This window comes from Ochlerotatus camptorhynchus, unplaced genomic scaffold, assembly GCF_037179485.1.
Source record: "Ochlerotatus camptorhynchus isolate MF236.1 unplaced genomic scaffold, CSIRO-AGI_Acam_v1.1 ptg000443l, whole genome shotgun sequence".
Taxonomy (NCBI): domain Eukaryota; kingdom Metazoa; phylum Arthropoda; class Insecta; order Diptera; family Culicidae; genus Ochlerotatus; species Ochlerotatus camptorhynchus.
In genome coordinates, this window is record NW_027040929.1 from 1,421,369 (window position 1) to 1,445,053 (window position 23,685).

At 38.0% G+C, this 23,685-nt stretch overlaps 1 protein-coding gene across 7 annotated transcripts in view; it reads right to left on the reverse strand.

Annotated features, from left to right (window-relative positions):
- The window catches only part of Ten-m (teneurin transmembrane protein Ten-m), a 409,761-nt gene that overhangs the window by 379,548 nt on the left and 6,528 nt on the right, over positions 1-23,685 (reverse strand). For 4 of the 7 annotated variants that reach the window (XM_065234805.1, XM_065234800.1, XM_065234801.1 and 1 more), the window contains exon 2: positions 6,847-7,600. The exons of the other annotated variants lie outside the window; for them this stretch is intronic. In XM_065234805.1, coding sequence (XP_065090877.1) covers positions 6,847-6,934 — 88 coding nt within the window. In that variant the 5' untranslated portion in view covers positions 6,935-7,600. The remainder of the gene's footprint in view (positions 1-6,846; positions 7,601-23,685) is intronic. 7 annotated transcript variants of the gene reach the window in all.

Genomic DNA, 23,685 nt, shown 5'->3' on the forward strand with positions numbered 1-23,685 from the left:
GAATGATGGTCATGTCCTCAATTTGTTTTGACGGTGAATAATTTCGATATTACTGAGCACAAATTGTTTAGAAATATATTTTAACGGATTTGCTTGGAGGATAACTAATCGTACTAAAAATCCGGTACAGATTTGAGCTTGATCGGATTCTTATGCTCCTCAATGTAGGGTACCTGTATAACAGTCTTAGAGGATGGAATGGGAGGATAACTAATCGTTCTAAACCTTTAGTACAAATTCCTTGGAGGATGGAACTTGGAGGATAACAAAACTGCGCTCTTGGAGCGGTCATTCGTGACTTGTCCGGGGGTGAAATTTGACTCGTGACTTTAGCGTGAGCGGCATGGATGCTAACCACACGCCGAGGTCACCCCCTGTACCTGCATGAATTTGAGTTTTGACATAACAGCATTCTCTTGATCAAGGCAACCTCTGAGTATCGAAGTCAAAATTTGTTTTTCTTCATTCGTGACTGGATGTTCATTAAAACAATGATTATTTTTATTTGTCACAAATATAGCGCTCAAGAACGTGGTGTGTTGGTTTTTATACACAGATCGATGGCAATTTATTGCCTCATGCTAAATTGATGTTAATATTTAGGTTTTAGGCTCTGGGGTCGACTATATTCAAAATAATCATTTTTCTCAAAATGAATTTGATTATTTTGCGTTTGAGAATCGCTTCTAATTTCGACAATTTTGGGTTTGGTTAATCAAGTACTGGTGAATATCAACAAACGTGTATTCGTTGATGAATAATGAACTCATTTGTTCATTTCGCTCTTACGTAACAGTGAAGATTTTTAAAACAAACGCAATTAATCTACACTGGGTTGAAGCGCTACTCCTTGTTTGTGATCAGGAGTACACTTGAAGATGATCACAATGTACTTGGCATGTATGGCTTAAGATCGCGTGTAGCCCTCATCTATCCACATAAAAGGGTTCGAACTTTTATTTGCTTGTATACATTTTTAAAAACGTGTTTTTATTACTATTTATGACAGTTGACTTTACAACACTATTTAAATTAAACTAATTAATGTTATCTACACTTTACTCCAGGAATTCAACGAACATATTTTAGTCATCATTTTCTGTATATTCAAGATATTGGCATCAAAAAACATTTCTTAAATTTTGGCCCAATGTCACCCCGTCTTACGGTAATCCTATTTCTACAAAGAAATGATTTGAATTTTGAATTTTCACAATCTTCGGAACATTGGAATAGTAATAGTGCTAATTTGATAGTTAAAAACATAATGATAGCAAAGCTTTCATTTACTTTGATAAGCATTCCACAAAGTTCATGCCACAACGCATGTAACAACCATATTAAATCTCACAAGTAGTACCCTGTGGAAAATTTAGCATTGGCATTCACTTAAGAATGGTCCTGAAATAATACTCAGAATTGTTCTCAAGTTCCCAAGGATCTCTTCTCGGAATTCCCTTGAATTTGAAACTCTCCTGAGATTAAATTTTATTTTTATAAAAAAAATCTCATTATGCTTTCTACCTATCCTCAGAATATTGCCTTTTAATTCGCTTAAGATTTTTTTATGAACTCTCATCAGAAGACCAATGAAGTCTCCTTTTTATGTTTCCTTGAATTGTTTTCCGTCGATCTTGTTTTCCGTACTGAGTACCAATGCTACTGACGCCAGGGAAGCAGCTCCCACACCTGGACTCTACCTATAGACCCATCAGCTCATGAACTTCCGAAGGAAGGCGTGTTATGCCGCAGAAAATCCCGACGGCTCCAACTGGGATTGAACGCAGGCCTTTTGGAGTGAGAGGCAGTTACGCTTACCACAGCACCACCTGCGCCGCTGACTTATCATTAAAATACGCCAGGATTTCTAATCTAATCAGATTCGTAGATTGTACAAGTTTCAGTGTCTGTCTAAACCTTAGTATTTTGAAAATATTCCTAATATCCTAAAAATAAAATAAAGATTTAAGTACCGCAATGTACTGAAATCCGGCCACTTAGTCCAAACATTCGAATACATTTAAAAGTTTATTTTCATTGCCTTGCACTCTCATCGTGCATAATAATCACACATGTTTATTATGTAATAATTTTCAGATAAAAAAAAGAGTTTTTGAGAAAAATTTACTTAAAATTTTTAAGACTTTTTGTTTCAGTGAAGTATTTTTTATTTTTATTTTAATATAACAGCACATCCAATTTTCTACAAATCATACTTTGGATACATTTTTGTAGGATTTATAAATTATGAGATATAATTTTTTGTAGAAAATATTGGAAAAATAAGTTCGGCCCTTTTAAAATGGTGGTCTTGATTTTTTTTTTAATAAAATGAACATGCAAAGTTTCTTAAGTAGAAGATGTCTTAAAACCCACAATGATTCATTGAAATCCGAGAGGGTGCTGCCAACCCCATAGTCAAGTTGGCGTGAAATTCGACAGATGCTTAATTTGGGCGAACAAAAACAGCAATTGACATACTCAGACAAAGTGTTAACTATTAAATACATATATCCACAATAATAACCGAGATTTTGTATTCCAACCCGACAATTATCCGTACCAAGACTAACAGATTATCAGTCACTAACTAGAGAAACTTAGCCACCGACGGCTGTAAACGGTTTCCTTCATGCGAATCAAGTTAGTTGTAAGACGGTCATTTATCAACTCCGTTCATCAGTTTACGCTTTCAAAACTTCCTCAATTTTGGCTCGATAATTTCTTCCGATCAGCAACACCTAATCCCAAACATGAACGAAGAAAATCGACCTTGATAAAGCGCCACTGGTCTCCGGCAGCCTTTGGTCGCAACTTTTCAAGCCCTTTTTCCGCCACATTCGTACCGGTTTCACGCGGCAATTTGGAAGACGATGACGATAACGAAACCCACCCGGCCCACGAGCACGGACCCACTGTGACTAATGGAAAATGATGCCCGGTACACAGAAAGGACTGCCCAGTGGTGAATCCCTGGATCAGATCAAAGATGAACTGGCAAAATTACTTGGAGTTGTGCCACTCCAAGTAATCAAAATGAAAATGAAATCCCGTCCTGGCGATTCGCGCAACGGGATTTCTAATGATTTTTATTTAGTTCACTTCAAGTCTAGTGAACTAAACAACCTTAAGGCCTTAGAAAAAGCTAGCCTTATGCTCCATGTCCGAGTGAAGTGGGAACACTTCAGGAAGACTGGAGGAAATTTTCAAAACCTCACTCAGTGCCGTAAGTGCCAGGGATGGGGTCACGGAACTAAAAATTGCTACATGCCAGCTAAATGCATGAATTGTGGTGATTCCTCTCACGCAAAGGACGACTGTCCTGTGAAGGAAGATCCTAAGAAATTTAAATGTTCAAATTGTGGTGAAAACCACAAATCCAATTTTTGGGAATGTAAGACTCGCAAAGCGATCCTACAATCTCGTTCTAACCGACAGGTAGGAAACGCTCCACGTTTCCGACCAGGTATAAATTCCTCTGCTGTTAACAACGGTCAGCGAGGAACAAATTCTACATTCGTACCCGTAGGTACAAATATCACCCCTGCTTCAAATGTTTCATCTGTACCTACTCCCCTCGCTGCTAACAATGTTCAGCGAGTTAATGGAGCTACCTATGCTGCTATTGCAGCGGGTAGAAATCAAAATACTAACCAACGTTCTAACGGAAATTTTGACAATTTTGACTTAGGAAGCATTACTGCTCCTAAAATGGAATTTTTACAGAATTCATTAATTGACATGATTTCTGATATGCTTAAATCTAACTCCATATTTGATGCTATTCAAACTGGAGTAAAATTTGCTAATAATATTGTCATGACTTTAAAATTCAGTAATGGATTTTAAAGCATTAAACATTTTAAATTGGAATGCTCGATCTCTTAAAGATAATGAAGACGAGCTATTTAATTTTTTGAGAGTTCATAACGTGCATATTGCCGTTATAACTGAAACGTTCCTTAAACCTGACCATAAGGTTAAGAAGGACGCAAATTACTTGATTTATAGAAATGATCGTCTTGATGGACCCTGTGGTGGCGTTGCCATCATTATTCATAGACGAATCAAGCATAAAATTCTTTCTTCATTTGAAACCAAAGTTTTTGAAACTTTGGGAGTTTCTGTTGAAACAAAATTTGGACAACTTACGTTTATAGCTGCCTATTTGCCATTCCAATGCGTAGGCCAGCAAAAGAATTTTCTCAAGGGTGACCTCCAGAAACTTACCCGTCATAGGTCTAAATTCTTCATTATTGGTGATTTTAATGCAAAACACCGCTCATGGAATAATGCTCAAAGCAATTCCAATGGTAATATTCTGTTTGATGATTGTTCTGCAGGTTATTACACTATTCAATATCCAAACAGCCCAACATGCTTTTCTTCTGCAAGGAATCCCTCCACTATTGATTTGGTCTTAACTGATTCATGTCAACTTTGTAACCAATTGGTTACCCATGCTGACTTCGGTTCTGATCACCTTCCAGTAACTTTTGAAATATCCCAAGAAATAATTTGTAATCCCAACAGCTCTACTTTCAATTACCATAGAGCTGATTGGGAGCAGTATCGAACATTTATGGAATATAACTTCGATCCAAACATTCCTTTGCAAACCAAAGATGAAATTAATTATGCTCTTGAATCTCTGACTACTTCTATAGTTGAAGCAAGAGCTGCCTCAGTACCAAAATGCGAGGTTAAATTCGATTCAATTATAATAGACGATGATCTTCAGCTCTTGATCCGTCTTAAAAATGTCCGTAGGAGACAATTTCAAAGAACACGCGATCCTGCCATGAAAGTTATCTGGCGGGATTTGCAAAAAACAAATTAAAAAGCGATTCTCTGCCCTGAGGAACAAAACTTTTGAAAATAATGTTTCTAAATTAGACCCGAGTTCCAAACCCTTTTGGAAACTCACAAAAATTTTGAAAAAACCTCAAAAGCCAATTCCAGCGCTTAAAGAAGGTGGTAAAATTTTGATCACAAATTTGGAAAAAGCTCAGAAACTTGCTAAGCAATTCGAGAGTTCCCATAATTTCAGTTTGGGTCTTACTAGTCCTATTGAGAATCAGGTTGCTCGGGATTTTCGGAATATTTTCTCTCGGGAAAATATTTTTGATGATTCCTGGGGGACTGATTTGGACGAAGTAAGGTCTATAACTAAAAAGTTTCAAAATATGAAAGCTCCAGGTGATGATGGAATTTTCTATATCCTCATCAAAAAACTCCCAGAGAGTACCTTGTCTTTCCTGGTAAAATTATTTAACAGATGTTTCCATTTGGCATACTTTCCTGATAAATGGAAAAATGCAAAAGTTGTTCCAATTTTGAAGCCGGATAAAAATCCAGCTGAAGCTTCTAGCTACCGTCCAATAAGTTTGCTTTCTTCAATAAGTAAACTTTTTGAAAAAATAATTTTGAATAGAATGATGCTTCACATCAATACGAACTCAATTTTTGCAGATGAGCAGTTTGGATTTCGCCATGGGCATTCAACTACTCATCAACTCTTAAGAGTTACCAATTTAATTCGTTCAAACAAATCTGAAGGCCACTCAACTGGAGTTGCTCTTCTAGACATAGAAAAAGCATTCGACAGTGTTTGGCATGAAGGTTTGATTGCTAAATTGAAAAAGTTTAATTTTCCACTTTACATTATGAAATTAGTTCAAAATTATTTAACTGACAGAACTCTGCAGGTAAATTATCAAAATTCCAAATCTAATCGATTACCTGTTAGAGCAGGAGTTCCTCAGGGTAGCATTCTTGGGCCTATATTGTATAACATTTTCACTTCGGACCTCCCTGATTTGCCTCAGGGTTGCCACAAATCTTTGTTCGCTGATGACACAGGCATTTCCGCTAAAGGAAGAAGTCTTCGTGTTATTTGCAGCAGACTTCAGAAAAGTTTAGATATTTTCTCTTCTTATTTACAAAAATGGAAGATTTCTCCCAACGCTTCCAAAACTCAACTTATAATATTTCCACATAAGCCCAGGGCTTCCTTTTTGAAACCTAGTAGTAGTCACATAGTCACTATGAACGGAGTTCCAATTTCCTGGTCAAACCAAGTGAAATATCTTGGATTAATACTTGACCATAAATTAACTTTTAAAGATCACATTGAGGGCATTCAAGCCAAATGTAACAAATATATAAAATGTTTGTATCCTCTTATAAACAGGAAATCCAAACTTTGCCTGACGAATAAACTTCTAATATTTAAACAAGTTTTTAGACCGGCCATGCTTTACGCTGTGCCAATATGGTCTAGTTGTTGCACTACCAGGAAAAAAGCACTTCAAAGGATTCAGAACAAAATTCTGAAGATGATTTTGAAGTTGCCTCCCTGGTACAGTACTACCGAAGTACATAGAATTTCGAATGTTGAGACTTTAGCACAAATGTCCAACAAAATAATTAATAATTTCCGGCAAAAATCGTTACAATCCTCAATTGCAACGATTAATTCCCTTTATACTTAGATAAGATTTAGTTTTAGTTATTTAGTTTTAAGCTATCAATTGTTATACTGACATGCAGGTTTAAAAAACCTGTTTAAAATACTGAATTGCCAAGACAGGAACAATGTAAAAACACTAAGATATATATCATAACAATTAAGGCTGGTAAGTTACTGTAGTAACTGGAGCACCTAGGTTAAAAATGAAATGTAATTTATTTTAAATTTGGAACAAATAAAGAGTTAAAAAAAAAAAAAAAAAAAAAATGCCCGGTACACAAAATAACCTGCAAAATTATGGTCGAAAAACGGAGAAAAAAGGCTGCGAAAAATTAAAGCACAAAAAATCCGAAATGAAAGCAATAAATAATAACCTCTTGTGTTATTTTTCACGGCTCCACGAAGTATTCCATTATCTCGGCACTCCATGGTTGCAGTATAATCGTAATCGTACGTGTTCATCTTGGCCGCTGCAATACCACCACACACATTTAGGGCTGTTTTTATCCTCTGATAATAGTGCTCCACTCCTCCTTCCCTCTATCACTCTTTCTCTTCTTTGCTCCTCCTTTCGTCGTTCTTTAATTTACTGCATCACTTCGAAGTACTTCTCTCCTTCTCTCACTCTCTCTCTCTTTCTCGATCTCCCTTGACATTCACTTGATCAAATTTCTTCCCTTGGCAGACGAAGCAATTTTTCCGCCGTAATGCACTTGACTTTCATTCGTGTAAATTGTTGTTAAATTTAATAGCTCGACAGAAACACCTCGCCGCGCGCGACCGAGATAAATCATGACATTTTTTTCCCCGCACAGGCCCGGATTGCACGCGATAAAAATCCCGATTATGTTACAAATGAACGGAACGCCGAGAAAAAAAAAATCGCACACTCGAACCAATTTGAACGTAAACACCAAACAGCGGAAGAAAAAAACTTATCAAATTTTCATAAATTTACATATTATTTTCATATTTGTCACTGATAGCGCGCGAGTGCGTGTGAGAGCGCATCGTAGTCGGCGCGTAGATCCACCGTGGATGATAATCACAATTTTTTTCGCCACCCCTGGCTACTGCGTCCGTCTGTGACTATGGCGATGGTGGGTTGATTGGCGACGGCAGCGACTACTGCGATGGACAATTTGTCAAATCGAAACCAAAGCAGGAAATTATATGAAAAGAAACAAAAAAAAAAAAACAGTGGGAATCAGAAAATCAATATTTTAAAGTGCTGATGTTCAAGCAGGAGTGGATTTGATAAGCTTGTTAGTTTTCCAAGCCTGGACATGTGTCTATTTTAAGAGTGGAAAAAAGTTTCAAACATTTCCTGGAATTGTGTCTGCTGCCGTCGTCATTCCTGGCAGTGACAGACTGAAGAGGAGAAAGAGGAAGAAGAGTGTGTGTGTGACTCAGTTGTTGTCGGAATGTGGTCCCTCAAGCGCCGGGATCCAGGTAGTTGCCTGCCGACCTAAATCTTATCAATTTTTACGACTTTTCCCTTCGACCTAAACATCCCAATCCCGTCCCTGGCATTGTCCCTTCGGGTAGGACGACGTTTATCTCTTCTCGGCTTCTTACGAACATGAACGGAAGAATCCCTCCCGGGTACAACGAACCGAAGGGAAAATCGATAAATTAATGAAACCGGCCTTGGTGTCGGAATTCCTCAAGATTAAACGTGAATTGCCCTGGGGGTGTGAGTCATCACATGCACCCGTAGAAATTACCTTCGATGTGATTTTCAATCAATTTCAATCTCGTTTGGCAACCAGCGTAGAGCGAAACTCCCCGAGGGGGACAATGACCGCAACTTGACATATCGGCCCATATCTCACGGTAGGCGCTGGAAAATCGCACAGGTGACCACCGCGTCGCTTCGCTACCAGAACAGCCAGCAATATCTACTGAGATGCCAACGATGGATAGAGGCGGAAAAGCAGGGAACGAAACAGCGGAGCAGGACTCTAATCCTTATCGATTTTCAATCAATTTCGTACCAACGACGACGGCGACGACGACGGGAGAATGTCTTGCGGTTCTCCGAGGGTTTCTCCTAACCTTCGCTTCGTTAGCCAAAACTAAATAAAAAAAAATGTTTCTCTTCCCTCGTTGTGTGGGGTTAATTATTGACTTTTTCCTCCGAAAAAAAAAAATCTAAGATCCCATCAGATTGAATCGCTTCCGAAAAAAAAAGAACCATCAAGACAACTGTTTTTATCCTTGTTCGAGCTAAATAATAAATAAGAAACCACCGAAATCGTTGCTCCGTGGCTAAAAATAGCCTCCTTAAAGAACGACTTCGGAATAGCGTGAGAATCCTTTTCCCCACACAAATCTTTGCCTCTGCATGGCCTATACTGTGTGCACGGTGTCCTTTTGGCAGCCGCACCGATCAACTCCCGTTCTGTTGTATTGGTAGAAAATTTCGGCGATGGCAAAAATGGGCGAAAACGGCGGCGCCTCCGATTATGTATGGGTACGACGACGTCGGTGGCGAATTTATGCTTCGGGAGCACCAACACAAGCATGCCATGCGATTTCGGAGAGCGAAAACTGGCAAGGATAACACGCATCCTGTGCCAGCCTACTGAGCTGCGTGTCTCTCTGTGTTGGTGCGAGGCAAATTCTCACGGAAAGATGTCGCCACCGGTATTGCTGGTGGTGGCATACAACAGGAGGAAATCGCGATTCCTTGCTTCTTTCGTTCATGTGCTTGGTCGACTTGGCCCAGTTTTTCGGGGCGAGGAGGTTTATTTATCGATTTATTGTTTTGCTTTTTCGCGTGTGAGCCCGATGGCTTCGCCTGCTCTGTTTCTCGTTCTCGTTGTGTGTGCACTTTTAATAGAGAGATAGGACTCCACTGTGCACGGTGTGCTCGTTCTCTTGAGGTGGTGGTGGGGGTGGGCAGGGGAAGCAAAATAAACGAGATCAAGTGCGGGAATAAGTTTTGAATGCAGTCTCTCGGTCCTTTGGGAAGCAGCGCGCATTCGGGCTAAATTATTGCATTGTGCGGTCGGTCTTTCTTGGTGTGTCCTTTTTTGGATAGCTCCGAGTTTGGATGCATGTTCGTGAAAATACAGTCTCCCCACGAATAGGGAATATGTTTATTTATGCGAGGATGCGGAAGAATTGATACCGGGCATGGGACTTGCTAGTTCGGTTCGGAAATTTCCCCATTCGAAGCACCTTCATTTACGCTAACCTTTGCCCTCGCCAGAAACAGTAAACAACTTTTTTTTTTCTCTCTCCCATTCCTTGCGAAGGGTTGACAGACTCTATTGATTCCCAAATCCCTGCACCAATCTTCCATTTTCCGGACCAAATAAATTACCGTATTTATTTTGCTGTCATCCCTTCGTCGGCATTCTCCCTCTGTCCACCCTTTTATATTTATTAGTACTCTCATTCACTTTTGTCATACTATTTGCATCATTTATCCTGCTCTTTCCTTTTTCACTTCCTTTTCAGACGTTGTTGCCCACACGGTTTCGTTCGTGCGATCGATCCGCTTGCACCGAAAACATGATGTTTCCATTCAATATTGATGATGATGTCAATGTTTATTTATCTTTCTCGTTAATACTTCATTCGAGCGTTCGCGTCTCCCACGCTCGAGAGCTCGTTGCGGCTCTAGGCAGGTTTAGGTTGAACTTGAACACCGCATGGATCGCTTCGGAAGTGCTAAGTGGATGGAGGTTTGTCCCATTGCATTTGTGAAAATTGTTTTTTATTTTTCTGACCCAGTGAGGACGCGCGGGGCCATGATCTTGAATGATTTCCTTGTCAATATGGGTTGTATGGTATCGCTTCATTTGATCATGATCATTTTTAGCGTATGTTTCAAAGTTGAAATAGGACAGTTTTTGCAAGAGTGTACTTGTAAAGGTTGGATGCAGGGTGGCTATAAAAAAAAATGTTTTTCGGAATTATAAATTCATTAGATCTTATAATGCTCATTAGTACTTGTAATTTACAAGAAGAGGTTTTAAAGTATGTGTTTAACACATACAACCTGCCAATGTTGGTTTCAGAGCGCCACAATCAGCGATTTTACTACTCGTGAGCGATCACTCTGAGTGAACGCTCACGAATCATAAAATCGCTGATTGCGACGCTCTGAAAGTGAAAATGACAGGCTTTATGTGACCAATACATACTTTAGAACCTTTTCTTGTAAATAATAAGTACTAATTAGCATCATAACATCGAATGAATTCATTGTTACGAAAAACAACTTTTTATAGCAAGTAAGTAGAAGCAACCCTGGTTGGATGTAAATTGTCTGGAGAGAGCAGTCGATGGACTGTATGAAATTTTTATCAAATTAATTGGATTTCATATCAGAGTTCTCGAGGAACTCTTTTTTAATCTTGTTTTTCATTTTCTGAGTTATTTTCAGAATTCCGTCTTAAGTTTTCAAAATTCTTCCGGAATTTTCCATAAAATGTCGTTATTATTTGTCTCTGTAGGAATTGTCCATGACACATGGATGGTGTGTGAGTTTGAACTTCCATGAAATCAAACTCAAAACTACTGCTTAATAACCTCTCCTTGACTCTGTCGCAAATGTAACATTCTCCTCAAGATTCCATGAAAAGTGAATCAACTTAAGATATAGATTCCTTTCAAATTCTTATCACGATTCTTCATAAATTTATCTCAGAACTCCTAAGAAGTTCTTGTCAGGTGCTTTGGTACTCTTGTAAGAATTTATTTGGAGTTGTGGAGTTGTGGATATTTTTTTTTAAATTATACACTGAATTTTCTTTGAGTTCTTCTCAGAGATTCTCTGAAATTCTCTCGGACATTTCCGCAGAATTGCCTTATGATTCCACTTTTAAATTACCCCAGTAATTTCCTTACAAAGCTTTTCATTTTTTTCAGAATTAAAGAGTGTATTCGATAAAAATGGCGCATCGAAAATCTTCTGTAACTTTTGAACCGTATGAGTAAAACACCTGAAAATTTGCGCAAATCTTATTCATAGTCTTCATTCCTTTATTTAACGTCGGTCTCTGTTCCGCAATCTAGTGCCAATCACCGACGGACATCGATAGCCATCCATTGACCACAATCGAATGTGCAGGAAGGCAGCTTCCACACCTGCGTAGGATATTGCACCCAGTCAACACACATGGGCCGGGACCAACGGCTTTACTTCTCTTCCGAAGGAAGACGTAAGCAGAGATTTTTATGCCTCAGAAAAGTTCCACCGACCTGGGCTGGGATTGAACCCAGACCCATTGGGGTGAGAAAACAGTCACGTTTACCACAACACCACTGACACCGGCTAATCTTATTCATAGTCTATTGTTGACATCTGTCAAGTTTCATAGTTATTCATACAGTAGTTCCAGTCATGTCGTCGAAACAAGAAATTGTCCGTGAAAAATTGTTTTGCACTCACAATCAAAATCCAGAGGCGTCCCACCGATGGATCGCTAAAAAGTTTGAAATTGCAAATACAACTGTGTCTCGTGTGATAAGTACCTTCAAGGTGCGTCTGATTGCCCGAAAGAAGGGAGTGATCTTAAAAGTGGTCCAATGGACAGTAAAATGTCCAGGAAAGTGGTGCAACAGCAGGGCTGGTAGCAATCACTGCTGTTAAAAATAGTGATTTTAGTGACAATTTTGATGAAATAAGTGACCAAATAGTGACTTATAGTTGTAAAAATAGTGACTAAAAAGTGACCTTAAAGTAAATTTTAATGAAAACTGAGGAACTTTAGAGGAAAATTCCAAGGGCATTCTGAGCATAATTTCATAAAGTTTGTGGGAGGAAACGAATTCGGAGCATAAGTCCTTGGATTTTTTTTTAAAAATACTATAGGAGGATTACAATTAAATCTGAGAATAACTCCAGGACATCTTCACAGGAATTCAGAAAATGAATTCAGGAGAGTTTGCCAAACAAATTATGAGAAGAAATAGAAGTAATTTATGAGGAGAAATGCCAATTAATTCTTAGGAGATTTTCAATGTGAGTAGAATTCCAAGGGAAGGAGTGAGATTGAAAAGAAAATCTGAAATGAATTCAATGAATATAAGAAGAATCATTGTGGAGAATTCCAAGGAAAACTAAAAGAAAATTGAATTCGGAGGATAGCTTCACCAAAATTTTGAGGAACATTTCAATGGAAATCTCCGTAGAATATGAAATGGACTATTTTGAGGTTTTCAGAACTACTTGAAAGTTCCCAATTTTTTCCTGAAGTTAATGAAACTGCCTTGAAATTCTTTTGTAGTTTGAGAAACTAGCCTCACAATACTTCTCATCAAATTCTTAAACTTCCCTGAACTTTTTAGGACTTCCTAAAGTTTCCTAAATTTTTTCAATGATCATGGATCTCCTCTAAACGATTAACAATTTGCTGAAGTTCGCTAAACGTCTTTAAAATTTATGTGACTTCTCTAATGTTAACGGAACTGCTCTGAGGTTCTTTGTTCTTTTCTGAAATTTCAAAACGTCTCTAAAGTTTTAGCAGTTCTCATGAATCTTGTTGTATTGCGCTGAATTTAAATGAACCGCCCTAAAATGTTTCAGCTTCAGTGAGCTTCTGAACGTAAGCGAAGACCTCAATTAACTTTTTAACGTCTATGAAGTTATCTGAAAATCTGGGAACTGCTTTAACTTCCCACTAATTTTTTGAAACTAAAAGAACTGGCCTCCCCAATGTTCATAAAAAATCCTGAAGCTCGCGGATCTCTCCTTATGATCCATAGTTAAAGTTCTCTAAATGTTTGTGAAGACCACAGTCCTTCTGTGAAGTTTTCGAAGTTTTTCTAAATTTCTGAAACTTTTGTGCTACCGCAATTTTCATGGAATTAGAACGAAATAATTAATATAGTTCTATGATTTTCATTGAAGTTCTCAAGATTTTTTTGTAGTTCACTTCCCTTAAATTATCGACACTTATTTAAAACTTCTTCAATAGTCTAGACTTTCCTGGTGGTATTTAAACTGCCTAAACGATTATTGAATTTCCTTAAAGTTCTCTAGACTGCCCTGAATTTTCAGTATTTTTTTAAGAACCCGCAACTTTACTGAAATTCAATTATTTGCCTTGAAGTTTCGACAATTTCCCTCAAGTATTATGACCATTATATACGGTCCCTAGTTACCTGAAGTTCTCTTAATTTGTTTAATAATCCGGCAATTTGTTTGATATATATTCATAATTCCCTAAGTTTCTCGCAACTTCTATAAGGTTTTTACAATTTACTTGAAATTTTTTGAACAGCCCTTTGATTCTATAATCTGTCTTGATGTTCTCGAAGCTTCACTAAAACTTTCAATTCTATTGAAGATCTCGGTTCTGCTGCTCGGATATAAATGGAATTCCCGTTAACACCTTTAAATTTCCCTGAAATTCTCTGAACTTCTGTGACGTTTCTGAAACATTTCTGAAGTTTTCATAAATTCTCTGAAGGACTCTGTACTTCCCTGAAATTCTCGGAACATCTTAAGGGTTCTCGATTTTTTTTTTCAGCGTATCATGGAACTGTCCTGATTTTTTTTTAAATTTACGATTATAGATATTCAAATTGCTCCAAAAGTCCGGACTAAAGCTACGGAAACTGCTCTTAAGGTCTGAAATTCCCAAAAAAAAAAAATCTCTAGATCTAGCTTTTCTGAGGTACTTAGAACTTCTTAAAAAAATGCACAATACCCCTCATGTTTTCTATATGTCTCAAGTTCGCTGTGAAGTTCTCTGAAATTCTAGGAACTTCATAAAAGTTCCCGAAAATTTTCGGATGCTTAAAGAACCGCTTTGAGGTTGGATGACGAATCTTACGTCAAGGCCGACTTCCGACAGCTTCCTGGGCAAGAATATTTCGTTGGCAAGTCTAAGTTCGATGTTCCGGAGGATGTTCGAAAGAAGAAATTTACGAAATTTGCAAAGATGTTCCTGATCTGACAGGCGATTTGCGGATATGGTTAAATAAGCGCTCCCTTCATGACTTCCGGAACAATCAACGGTGCGATTTACAAGGAAGGAAGCACAAAGGATCAACTCTGTTTTGGCCTGATCTAGCATCCTGCCACTACGCTCGAAACGTGTTGGAGTGGTACCGAGCCAACGGAGTCAATTTTTCTGTCAAAAGATATGAACCCACCAAATTCACCGGAACTTCGCCCAATTGAAAAGTTCTGAGCAATTATGAAGACGGAACTTTGCAAACATCCCTAAACTTTTAAAACAGAGCTGGTTGTACCGGTTGTACAAAATTTGATGGGTGGATTGAAAAGGAAGGTACGGGTATTCGAGATTTGTCTCCTCAGAATTTCTTAAGAATATTTTCCAGAATTTCCCAGGGGTTCTCTTGGAAGTAACCTTTGGTTATGCCAATTCTCCCTGAAATTTCATTTTAATTTTATCCTGTAAATTCATCCAAGTTCAAGACAGTTTCCAGTTTTTTTTCAAGCTCATGTTCTACAATGTATTACTAAAAATCTTCTCTTTCCAAAATTCAACCAGCATAGCAGCCTTTGGATAATTTTAATGATTCTGTACACAGTTCGAAAAAGTAGTGTAAATTTCTGTTCAATATGATGCACATTAAAGGAGCGTCACATCTCATCTAAGTTTACATTATATGTAATCGTGTAAAGTTCTAAGACATTTCATGAATTGTTGCAAATATTGTATACAAAAGCCCATATTTCAGTGCTAACATTTGAAAACGGCACAAAAGCCATTTGTAAACAAATGGTTTGTGGGCCCTTTACTCACTACTTGAAGTACACCCACGCGACACAACAGCAACATCGGGTAGGGGAAATTTTCCCCTTCCTGACGATGCTGTTGGTTTGCGTGGGCGTTCTTCGGGTAGCGAGTAAAGGGTCCACAAACCATTTGTTTACAAATGGCTTTTGCGCCGTTTTCAAATGTTAGCACTGATTTGTAAACAACATTGCTTACAAGTTGCTCGTTTGCGTGAAATGAATTAAAAGTTTACGTGAATAAATGTTTACATCACAATTATAATTCTGAAATTTTTGCTGTGTAACTTGTAAAACTTCTTAAGTCTTGGTGAGGCCTTGGAAATCTTTCGAGATATCCAACTTCATAATATTGTCTTAATTTTAGAGTTCATAAAATCTGATACAGTTTTATTGAAACCTTATTTTAATTATTCGTGATCTATTTTTTTTTTCAAGATCTAAGAAAATACATTTGTTAGTGATGCACAGTTCGAAAAAAGTAGTGTAAATTTCTGTTCAGTATGATGCACACAAATGGAGCGTCACATATCATAAAAGTTTTCATTATATATCATGTAAAGTTCTGCGACATTTCATGCAATGTAGCAAATATTGTGAGTAATAGTTTACGTGAATGAATCACTACTAAAAAATGTCCGTTTTCATCATCTCGTTACTACGGTGCTAAGCGTGGCTCACACTTTACGTAGAAACTTGCAATTTGGCCAGGGATATGCCTTCAGTTGATCACCAATGGACTAGATAGAAGGTAGCGGTCTTGGACAAAGTTGTTCAGATAAATAAGACATCAGTATGGAATAAACTCACCAGGTGACGATAGTGTGCAATTTGACATCTTATTGCTTGCTTTAACTCGACAGCACGACTAAAGAGGAGTTTGCTGTCCTCAATATAGTTGTTCTGAAGACCTATCGTATAGTGGGCATATCAGTCACGCCAACTGAGAAAATGAAGAGCGTATCTTACAAACTTCCGTTGAACGGGTTTAGTTCTACCCGATACAGTTGGCGTGTAGAGGACACCATTACCATTATGGTGTGTTAATGATGATGATGATGGTCCCACCTCTTACCCCTACAAAGGTTTGAGCTGGACGATTCATCTTTAAGATTATTAAATATGACTTTTTACCCAGGTTAGCAAACAAAATCGAACTGGTTACAGTTACAGATATAAATTCCCTATAGAGTTTACAGTTGCTTCACAGCGATATAAATATGGAAAAGCTCAGGCATCCCTCTCTTAGTTCGCCTTTTGGTCCACCTAAAAAAAAAAGAAGATGTAAATCAATGTCACAATCTCGAAGGCATTGGATTGTTTATTAAATAAAATGGGAGCACTGCCGGACAGCTGTCATTGAAGTTTGACTGCGTATTTCAGAAAAATTCTCTAACTGTATATACTAGAGGAATTCAGACCAGCAATTCACTTCTCGGTTCACATTTAAATTCGAAATGTAGCTACTACGCAAATGGAGTGTACTACGAACCAGAATGCATGAACAATTTGGATGGATTGGATCATGCAGTGGTGGCGGTTGTATACGGAAAACTCAATGGCGAAGATTACTGGCTAATCAAGAACTCCTGGTCCAACGATGGATATGCTTTGATGGCGGTGAAGGGTAACAACTGTTTCCTTACCACCGATGCAACGTATGTAAATTTGAAGTAAGGTTTCTGTTTAAATTAGAATTAATTAAAAGAGTAGTTTTATTTTCGGATATGTGTCATCTTATACGAGATGAAATAAATGGTTTTCGATTTTTGTAAAATAAAATAAAAATTGTAAGTGAATTGCGTTGAGTGGATGCAATAAAAAATCCGTGTGATTGTGCCGTGAAAAGTAGTTCGGTATTATTCAAGTGAGTTTTGTATGGTAGATGACCAATTGACCGAGTGCTGGTGATTTGCTGCTGAAACTTTTGACGGCACAATCACACGGAATTGTTGCTTTCACTCAACCTAATTAACATACAACATACTCTAATTCTCCCGGAACTCCAACCCGATGGCAAAACCGAACGTCTTAGGTTGGATCCTCCTTATTGGAATAATCCATTCCGACGTCGAAAACCTCCGAGAGCTTCTTTCCCGGAATCTTCACCCAGTTCCTCTTCCAGATTGAGCAGAAAGGTGTAGTGCTTCTGAATCGTTTCCGTAGGATTGACCATCAACGTTCAGACGACATTGGCGCAGTAGGACTTGTAACGCGCACCAAGAGCGCAGATGATCGATCCGAAGTGCAGATAGTTCTTGTCGCTGAATGTACTGAACTTCAAGCTGTAATTGCCACCCGATTGGATAATCGCTGGGTGGCACATGTCCTAGTTGGTATCGAACCTTTTGTCCGTCAGAGACTGCTCGACACCCTCCGACAGTTTGGCATGTTTTACTTTCTTATCAGCATCGATAATCTCCATGATGTGATCCTTGAGGTACTTGTTGAATACTTCTACCGTCACCAGGCAGGTCTTCTTGATGGTGATAACCTCGAAGTCCTCCTTACAGCACATAATGTACCCGATTGGAACGCTGATGTTCACCCTGTTGAAGCTCTTGTCCTTGATGAAGGCTCGCCACGATTCACATAATTCACCCGGGAAGTTCTCCTTGGAGAAGACGTTCAACGTTTTGCCAGCCTTGGATCTCTTGATCACCTCCACCAGCTTTTAAAAATTGACCATGTCTTTGTCGTTCTTATTCCAAACCAGCAGCTTAACCGACGGAATGCTGGTCAGCAAAAACATGGACTATTTGCACAGCACCGTAATCGTATCGGTCTGCTCGTATCCCAGCAGCCAGTTCTGCAGCGAGGTGGATTTGCTGTAATGGTTTTCTCGTCTACGAATCATCATGGGAAAACTCTGGTTCCTTCCGGTTGGCGTAAAGGCGTTTTATTCGTCGGTAGAAGGATCGAGATGTCCCACTAAGAAGTGGAAATGACACTGATGAAGACTGCACATTTGTAGTCGAAATACGTATCTGTCATGGATATCAAAATTAATTAAGTGGAATTAAATGGAAGATAACCTTTTTTGCTGTTTTACATAATATTAGTATTTTACAAAAAATCGCAGCTTGCTCTATGACTATCACTGCCGGTACAGTGAGAAACATGTTGACCCAAGATTGGTGTGCGGAGTGCCCTACCCTTTGGCTTGTTTGCGTTTTGCCAAATTGAAAAAAAAAAAAATCATCGAACTAGTCACATTTAAAACTGGAGATCGAAGTAGGCTGCACGGGAAAACTGACGAGTTTTGTTTTTGCTGCTGCTTTCGATCTGCTTCATTCAATTTTACCTAGTGTTTCGTGGAAAGGAATTTAGTTCGAAATGGAATTTTTTTAAGCTTTATCGATGCGGGTGCAGCACAATGGGCTGAAAGTGGATTTTCCGGTGATTTCAATCGGAAGTGCCATACCCAACGAAACTCCCACTGACGGGTTGTGTGTGCTGCTAATTTGTGAATGTGTGAACGAGGAGACTGAGCTGGTTGAAACGGAGTCCAACGAGCCCAACGATCTTCGAAGAAACATCGACGGAATGTTGAGGCCCAACGAAGGAGAAGACCCGTAAGAAGATCTGAAGAGTAGAAACGTGCTTCAAACAACAGGTTATGATGAGATTGGTCCAAATTAGGTTTAATATTCATATGTAGACAACCAGCCTATGATTTAACTAATTGCATATCATTCAGATGTAAATGTTTGAAACCAATTTAGATAGGGTTACGGAATGGTATCGTTACTGATGGCTTCCAAATTTATTTACATTTCCGTATGTACCGTAAGATTTGATAAAGAGAAACCAATCGTTGAGATATTCACCCATATTCTTGTTTTCGTTCGAACCGTATTTTCCATACAAAAAAAAAACTTTTTTTGTATGGAAAATACGGTTTGAACGAAAACAAGAATATGGGTGATTTTCAAAAGTCTAACACTGCTTCTTGACGCCAAACTCGGCCTACGGATTCTAAATTCGGCCTAACGCATTTAAACGCCATTCAAACTCCAATGAATTCACTTCGGCCTATCGGATAAAGATAAAAATTGATTCGGTCGGAGAGCTTCTTTTGTTTTTGGGAATAATGGATGCAAACCTTCATATCACGCGTTCTCATTGTTTTCGTTCGATAGCTTATTAACTAAAGTATCGTACCAAACGCATAATTGACTTGTTAACTCTGAAATCATGGATTTGTTTGAAGTTTTCTACTCGATAGGCCCAAAATGGGTGATTAGGCCGAAGTAGTCCTCTACCCTATTCATGTTATATGAAGATTTTTTTAGGTGGACCTTATTGTATAGGAAGGCGACCTTAGAATGCACGCGTATGAGCAGTAGACTGATGCGAAATTTGAAATTTTCGCTCCACTGTGCTCAAATTGTTCCAAATTGGATCCTGATTAGCCTCCCAAAATTTGAACTTATTTAGTACGAAACTGACTTGGCACAAACCATTTGAAGTTTATTTAGAAATTACTATGAGAAAACCAAAATTTTGGTTCATATCTATCTAAAAAATCACCAGTTTACTCTGCTTAAGAAAATGATAGCTGCGCTTGATGAAAATGTTCTCAGCTACAACTTTGTTCAAGACCACTTTGCGATTAAATGTTAGGAACATAAGTTTTTAATGATTCCAGTTACTGATGTCTTATGATTATGCTCAATCAACTGTTCAGCAGGCAACATTGGTGTTTCTGGGGCGTAGAATAGAGGACAAAAATCATGGCTACTATGTCACACTGCAGAATACCCTAGAAGCACGCTTGTCACAAATCAATTGTAGAAACTTATATACGACTTATTTCAGTCATAAACAAGTTGCTGTAAATTATTGTGATGAAAGTGTGCTACTCGGGTACAGAGTTCCCCACAAAATGGCTGCTGGATCATGCCATATGATTGTCAATCTGTTAAACAATTAATAAATATTTAGTTTGACGCTGGGCTGAAAAACGATCTTCTGCAAAGTTGTAGCTGAGAAAATTTCCTATAAGATTAACCATAAAAAAATATAACAGTGCAATATGGAAAAAGGCTAGAAGACAGCGAACAAAAAGTTTGGGTTTCTCATAGTAGTTTCCATATAAACTTCAAATGGTTTGTGCCAAGTCAGTTTCTTACCAAATAAGTTTAAATTTTGGGAGGCTAATCAGGATCCAATTTGGAACCGTTTGAGTACTGTGGAGCGAACATTTCAAAATTTGCATCACTCTAATGAGCAGTCATCCCAAGCAGGGATCTACATTTTCGAAGCTCTAAAATGAACTCGAGTTTTGTTTCTCTCATACAAACGTGTTCAACGCTTCATTTCTATAACGCCTAGCTAGACTATCAGCAAGAAATGATAATGAAAAAGAAGCACGCTTAGAAGGAAACGCTGGCTGTGGATCTTCTCGTCGTTGCTTTGCTCATCGCTTTCAATGTATGTAACGTCGATTTGCTAGTTAAACGAAACCTCATTATGGCTTTCAATCCCCTTTCACGAACACTCTATCACCGCTCTTTCAATTTGTTTAAAATGCGTTATGTCCCGTTTTCGTTAATTTTTTTTTTTTAGATAAATAGGGGAAATGACGGCTTCGGCATGCCAGACTATTTTCGGCAACCCAAATTGAAACACTATTTTCACTGGATTTTCTTACGAAAACACTTCGCTGAATGCATGCAAACGATTCTTTATGCTTTCAGCTTCAATTTGACTATATTTTTACCACTGAGAAAAAGGAATCTAGCAAGATTTTCTTGAAATGAAACACACGCACTATAAATTGTAGCTGATTTCGAGTTGCCGATAATAGAACAGCAGATTTACATGCAGTTCAAATGGAACGGTTGCCGAAGAAAAACTGGTTGCCGACAATACTCGCTCTCACTAGAGAAGATTGGAGCTTTGTAAAAGCGTTTCAAAACAGTTTTTTACCATTCTTTCGACTGAAATTGTTAGAGCAGCTGGCAGCACAAGATTGTAAACAAACCAATACTGCATATGTGTGCGTTCCTAAGAGAAAAAGGCTATAGAAAGAACGTCACTGCTTAGGTTGCCGAGAATACGTAAATTCCCCTATGTGGATGGAAGATAAATTAAACATATTACGTGTAATATTCAAGTGTTTTCACGTCAGAAATGCTTTAAATATGTTATTTCATTTGCCGTCATATACGTCATGAAACCTCTGTTGATGTGTTTCGTGAAAGAGAAAACTATCAAAGTCGAGCGCTCTTTCGCTCATCTGTTTCACCGAAGCTTGAAAGAAAGACCAATGGAGCGACGGGAGAAAGAGAGACAAGCGATTGAACATTTGTTTGTGCACGCCGACTGAGGTTCTAGAATGCTGCGAAGCTGTTCGACTTTAAGGTTCAATTTACTTTGTTGCATTTTCGAAAAATTCAAATGCGGTTTTTTTCGACGCATCATTTCAGATTGCAAAAAGCTCGCGTCATTTTGGGTAAAATAGCAAAAAGAAAAGAATGACGCGAGCTTTTTGCAATCTGAAATGATGCGCCGAAAAAAAAACTGCATTTGAATTTTTCGAAAATGCATCAAAGTAAATTGAACCTTAACAGAAAAAGAAAGCCAGCAGTCTCTTTGTCGTATCGATTTGGTCAATTGAAGCTGATATTGTGACGCCCTGATCCCAAGTAACATTGCAAGTTTAATAGAAGTTTTAAAGCATTCAACAAGTCTAAATCATGGCCTACGAACCCTCATAAAATCAAAATTGTTACTTGAGATGGGTCGTTGACTTGAAGCTATCAGTTCATGTCTTCATAGGCTTGCTGCTATATTTTGCAATCATGATATTCATATTGAAAACTAATATGATTTTATTTTATTTTATGCGTACAAGTCATATAACCTTCCGGTGTAAAAATTAATGAATAATTTCACTCCAAAAGGACACTTTATAAGACAACTGTGAACAAGGGATATGCAAGACGGACCACACATATATGTTTAAGTGATATTTCACTACGTATTCCCCGACTTTACATGACCTAACACTTCAAGATAAATGAGCCTCCTTTTGAGCACCTGCTATTTCATAGAAACTCGCCTTTGTTACTTGAGGAAGTATATTATATTTCAGATTACTAATAGGCATACTTGGAATACACATTTTCGGTCACGAGCTGCTCATTTGCGAATAAATTTGCCCACAGTAGACGAAACATAGGTCTTTTTGAAGCAGTCAATAGAATATAGTTCAAGCTTGTTATAGATACGTAAAAATAGCAGGTTTTAGTTCTAGTGATCAGTTGTATTTGTTTTTGCGTTGCCAAAATGAAGTGAGAAATGCTTGCTACACATCTCGTACTTTTAGTTTAAAAATTCAATCGTGTTGATTCATAAGTTAATATTTAACTACTCTTGGCATGTCTTTAGTAAACTATGATCCTACTTTATTAATTATTTCAAAGAAAACCTAATTTCAACATCTGAGTGAAAAGCTGTTAAAAAATGAGCAATTGGTCTGTAAAACTCTGTATGCCAAGCATGCTAATAGGTACACCCATCCGGGAAATGTAGGCTTCTATTATAGATTTGGATGAAAAGTAAGTAGAATTTTCAATATTTCGCAACATGTACAGATCCTGTAATGTCAAGATGAAATACTTCTTCTTCTTCTATGTATTTCAAGCTCTTTGTTGATCGCACATAAGCTTATTGCGTGTTCTTAGCACTTCCACAGTTATTAATTGAGAGCTTTCGATGCCTGGACCATGTTTGCATTAGTATAATTGTGTGGCAAGTCCCAGGGAAGTTGAGACATTTTCCAACCCAAAAAATTCCTAGACCGGACCGGGAATTGAACCCAGCCAGCTCCAGCGTGGTGTTGCTTTTTAGCTGCGCCTTTACAGACTGAGCTAAAGGGAGGCCCCAACTAGTGATGGCTAAAATTCACGTTAATACAAAAAAAAATGGTTCTGTTATGTGGGCGTAGGAAGATGTTTTAAAATAATTTTGTTATTTTTATGTCAGCTTATTTTTTGAATGAAGTTTGTTTACCAAAATGCATTGTGTCATGCATGCATGTGCATTGTAAAAACTTGCTTCAACGCTGCAGTCCATTGCAAGAACTGCCATTACATTTTTGGTATGAACATATGCAGAGGATGTAATAAAGCCAACCTTACATTGTATGTAAGAGACATTTGTTTTGCGTTTAAAAACTGATAAACAACAGAAGATAGTTTAGTAAAAAATCGGAATATTTATATAAGTGTGAAACAGTTAGTGAAATTGATTACGTATACTTTCGTAATGATGCAATCACATTGTTTTGGTCATGAATAATATCATTCTTTTGGTGGCTTTCCATGCAATATCACTTCGACTGGATTGGTAGTTCTATTTAAAATTGACAATATCAACCTTTATGAGAAATAAGTGTCGCAATACTTTTGAAACACATCTTGAAAAATATGACAGATAATCAATTATCGTTTCGTGGAATATTTCACAACTCTAAGAG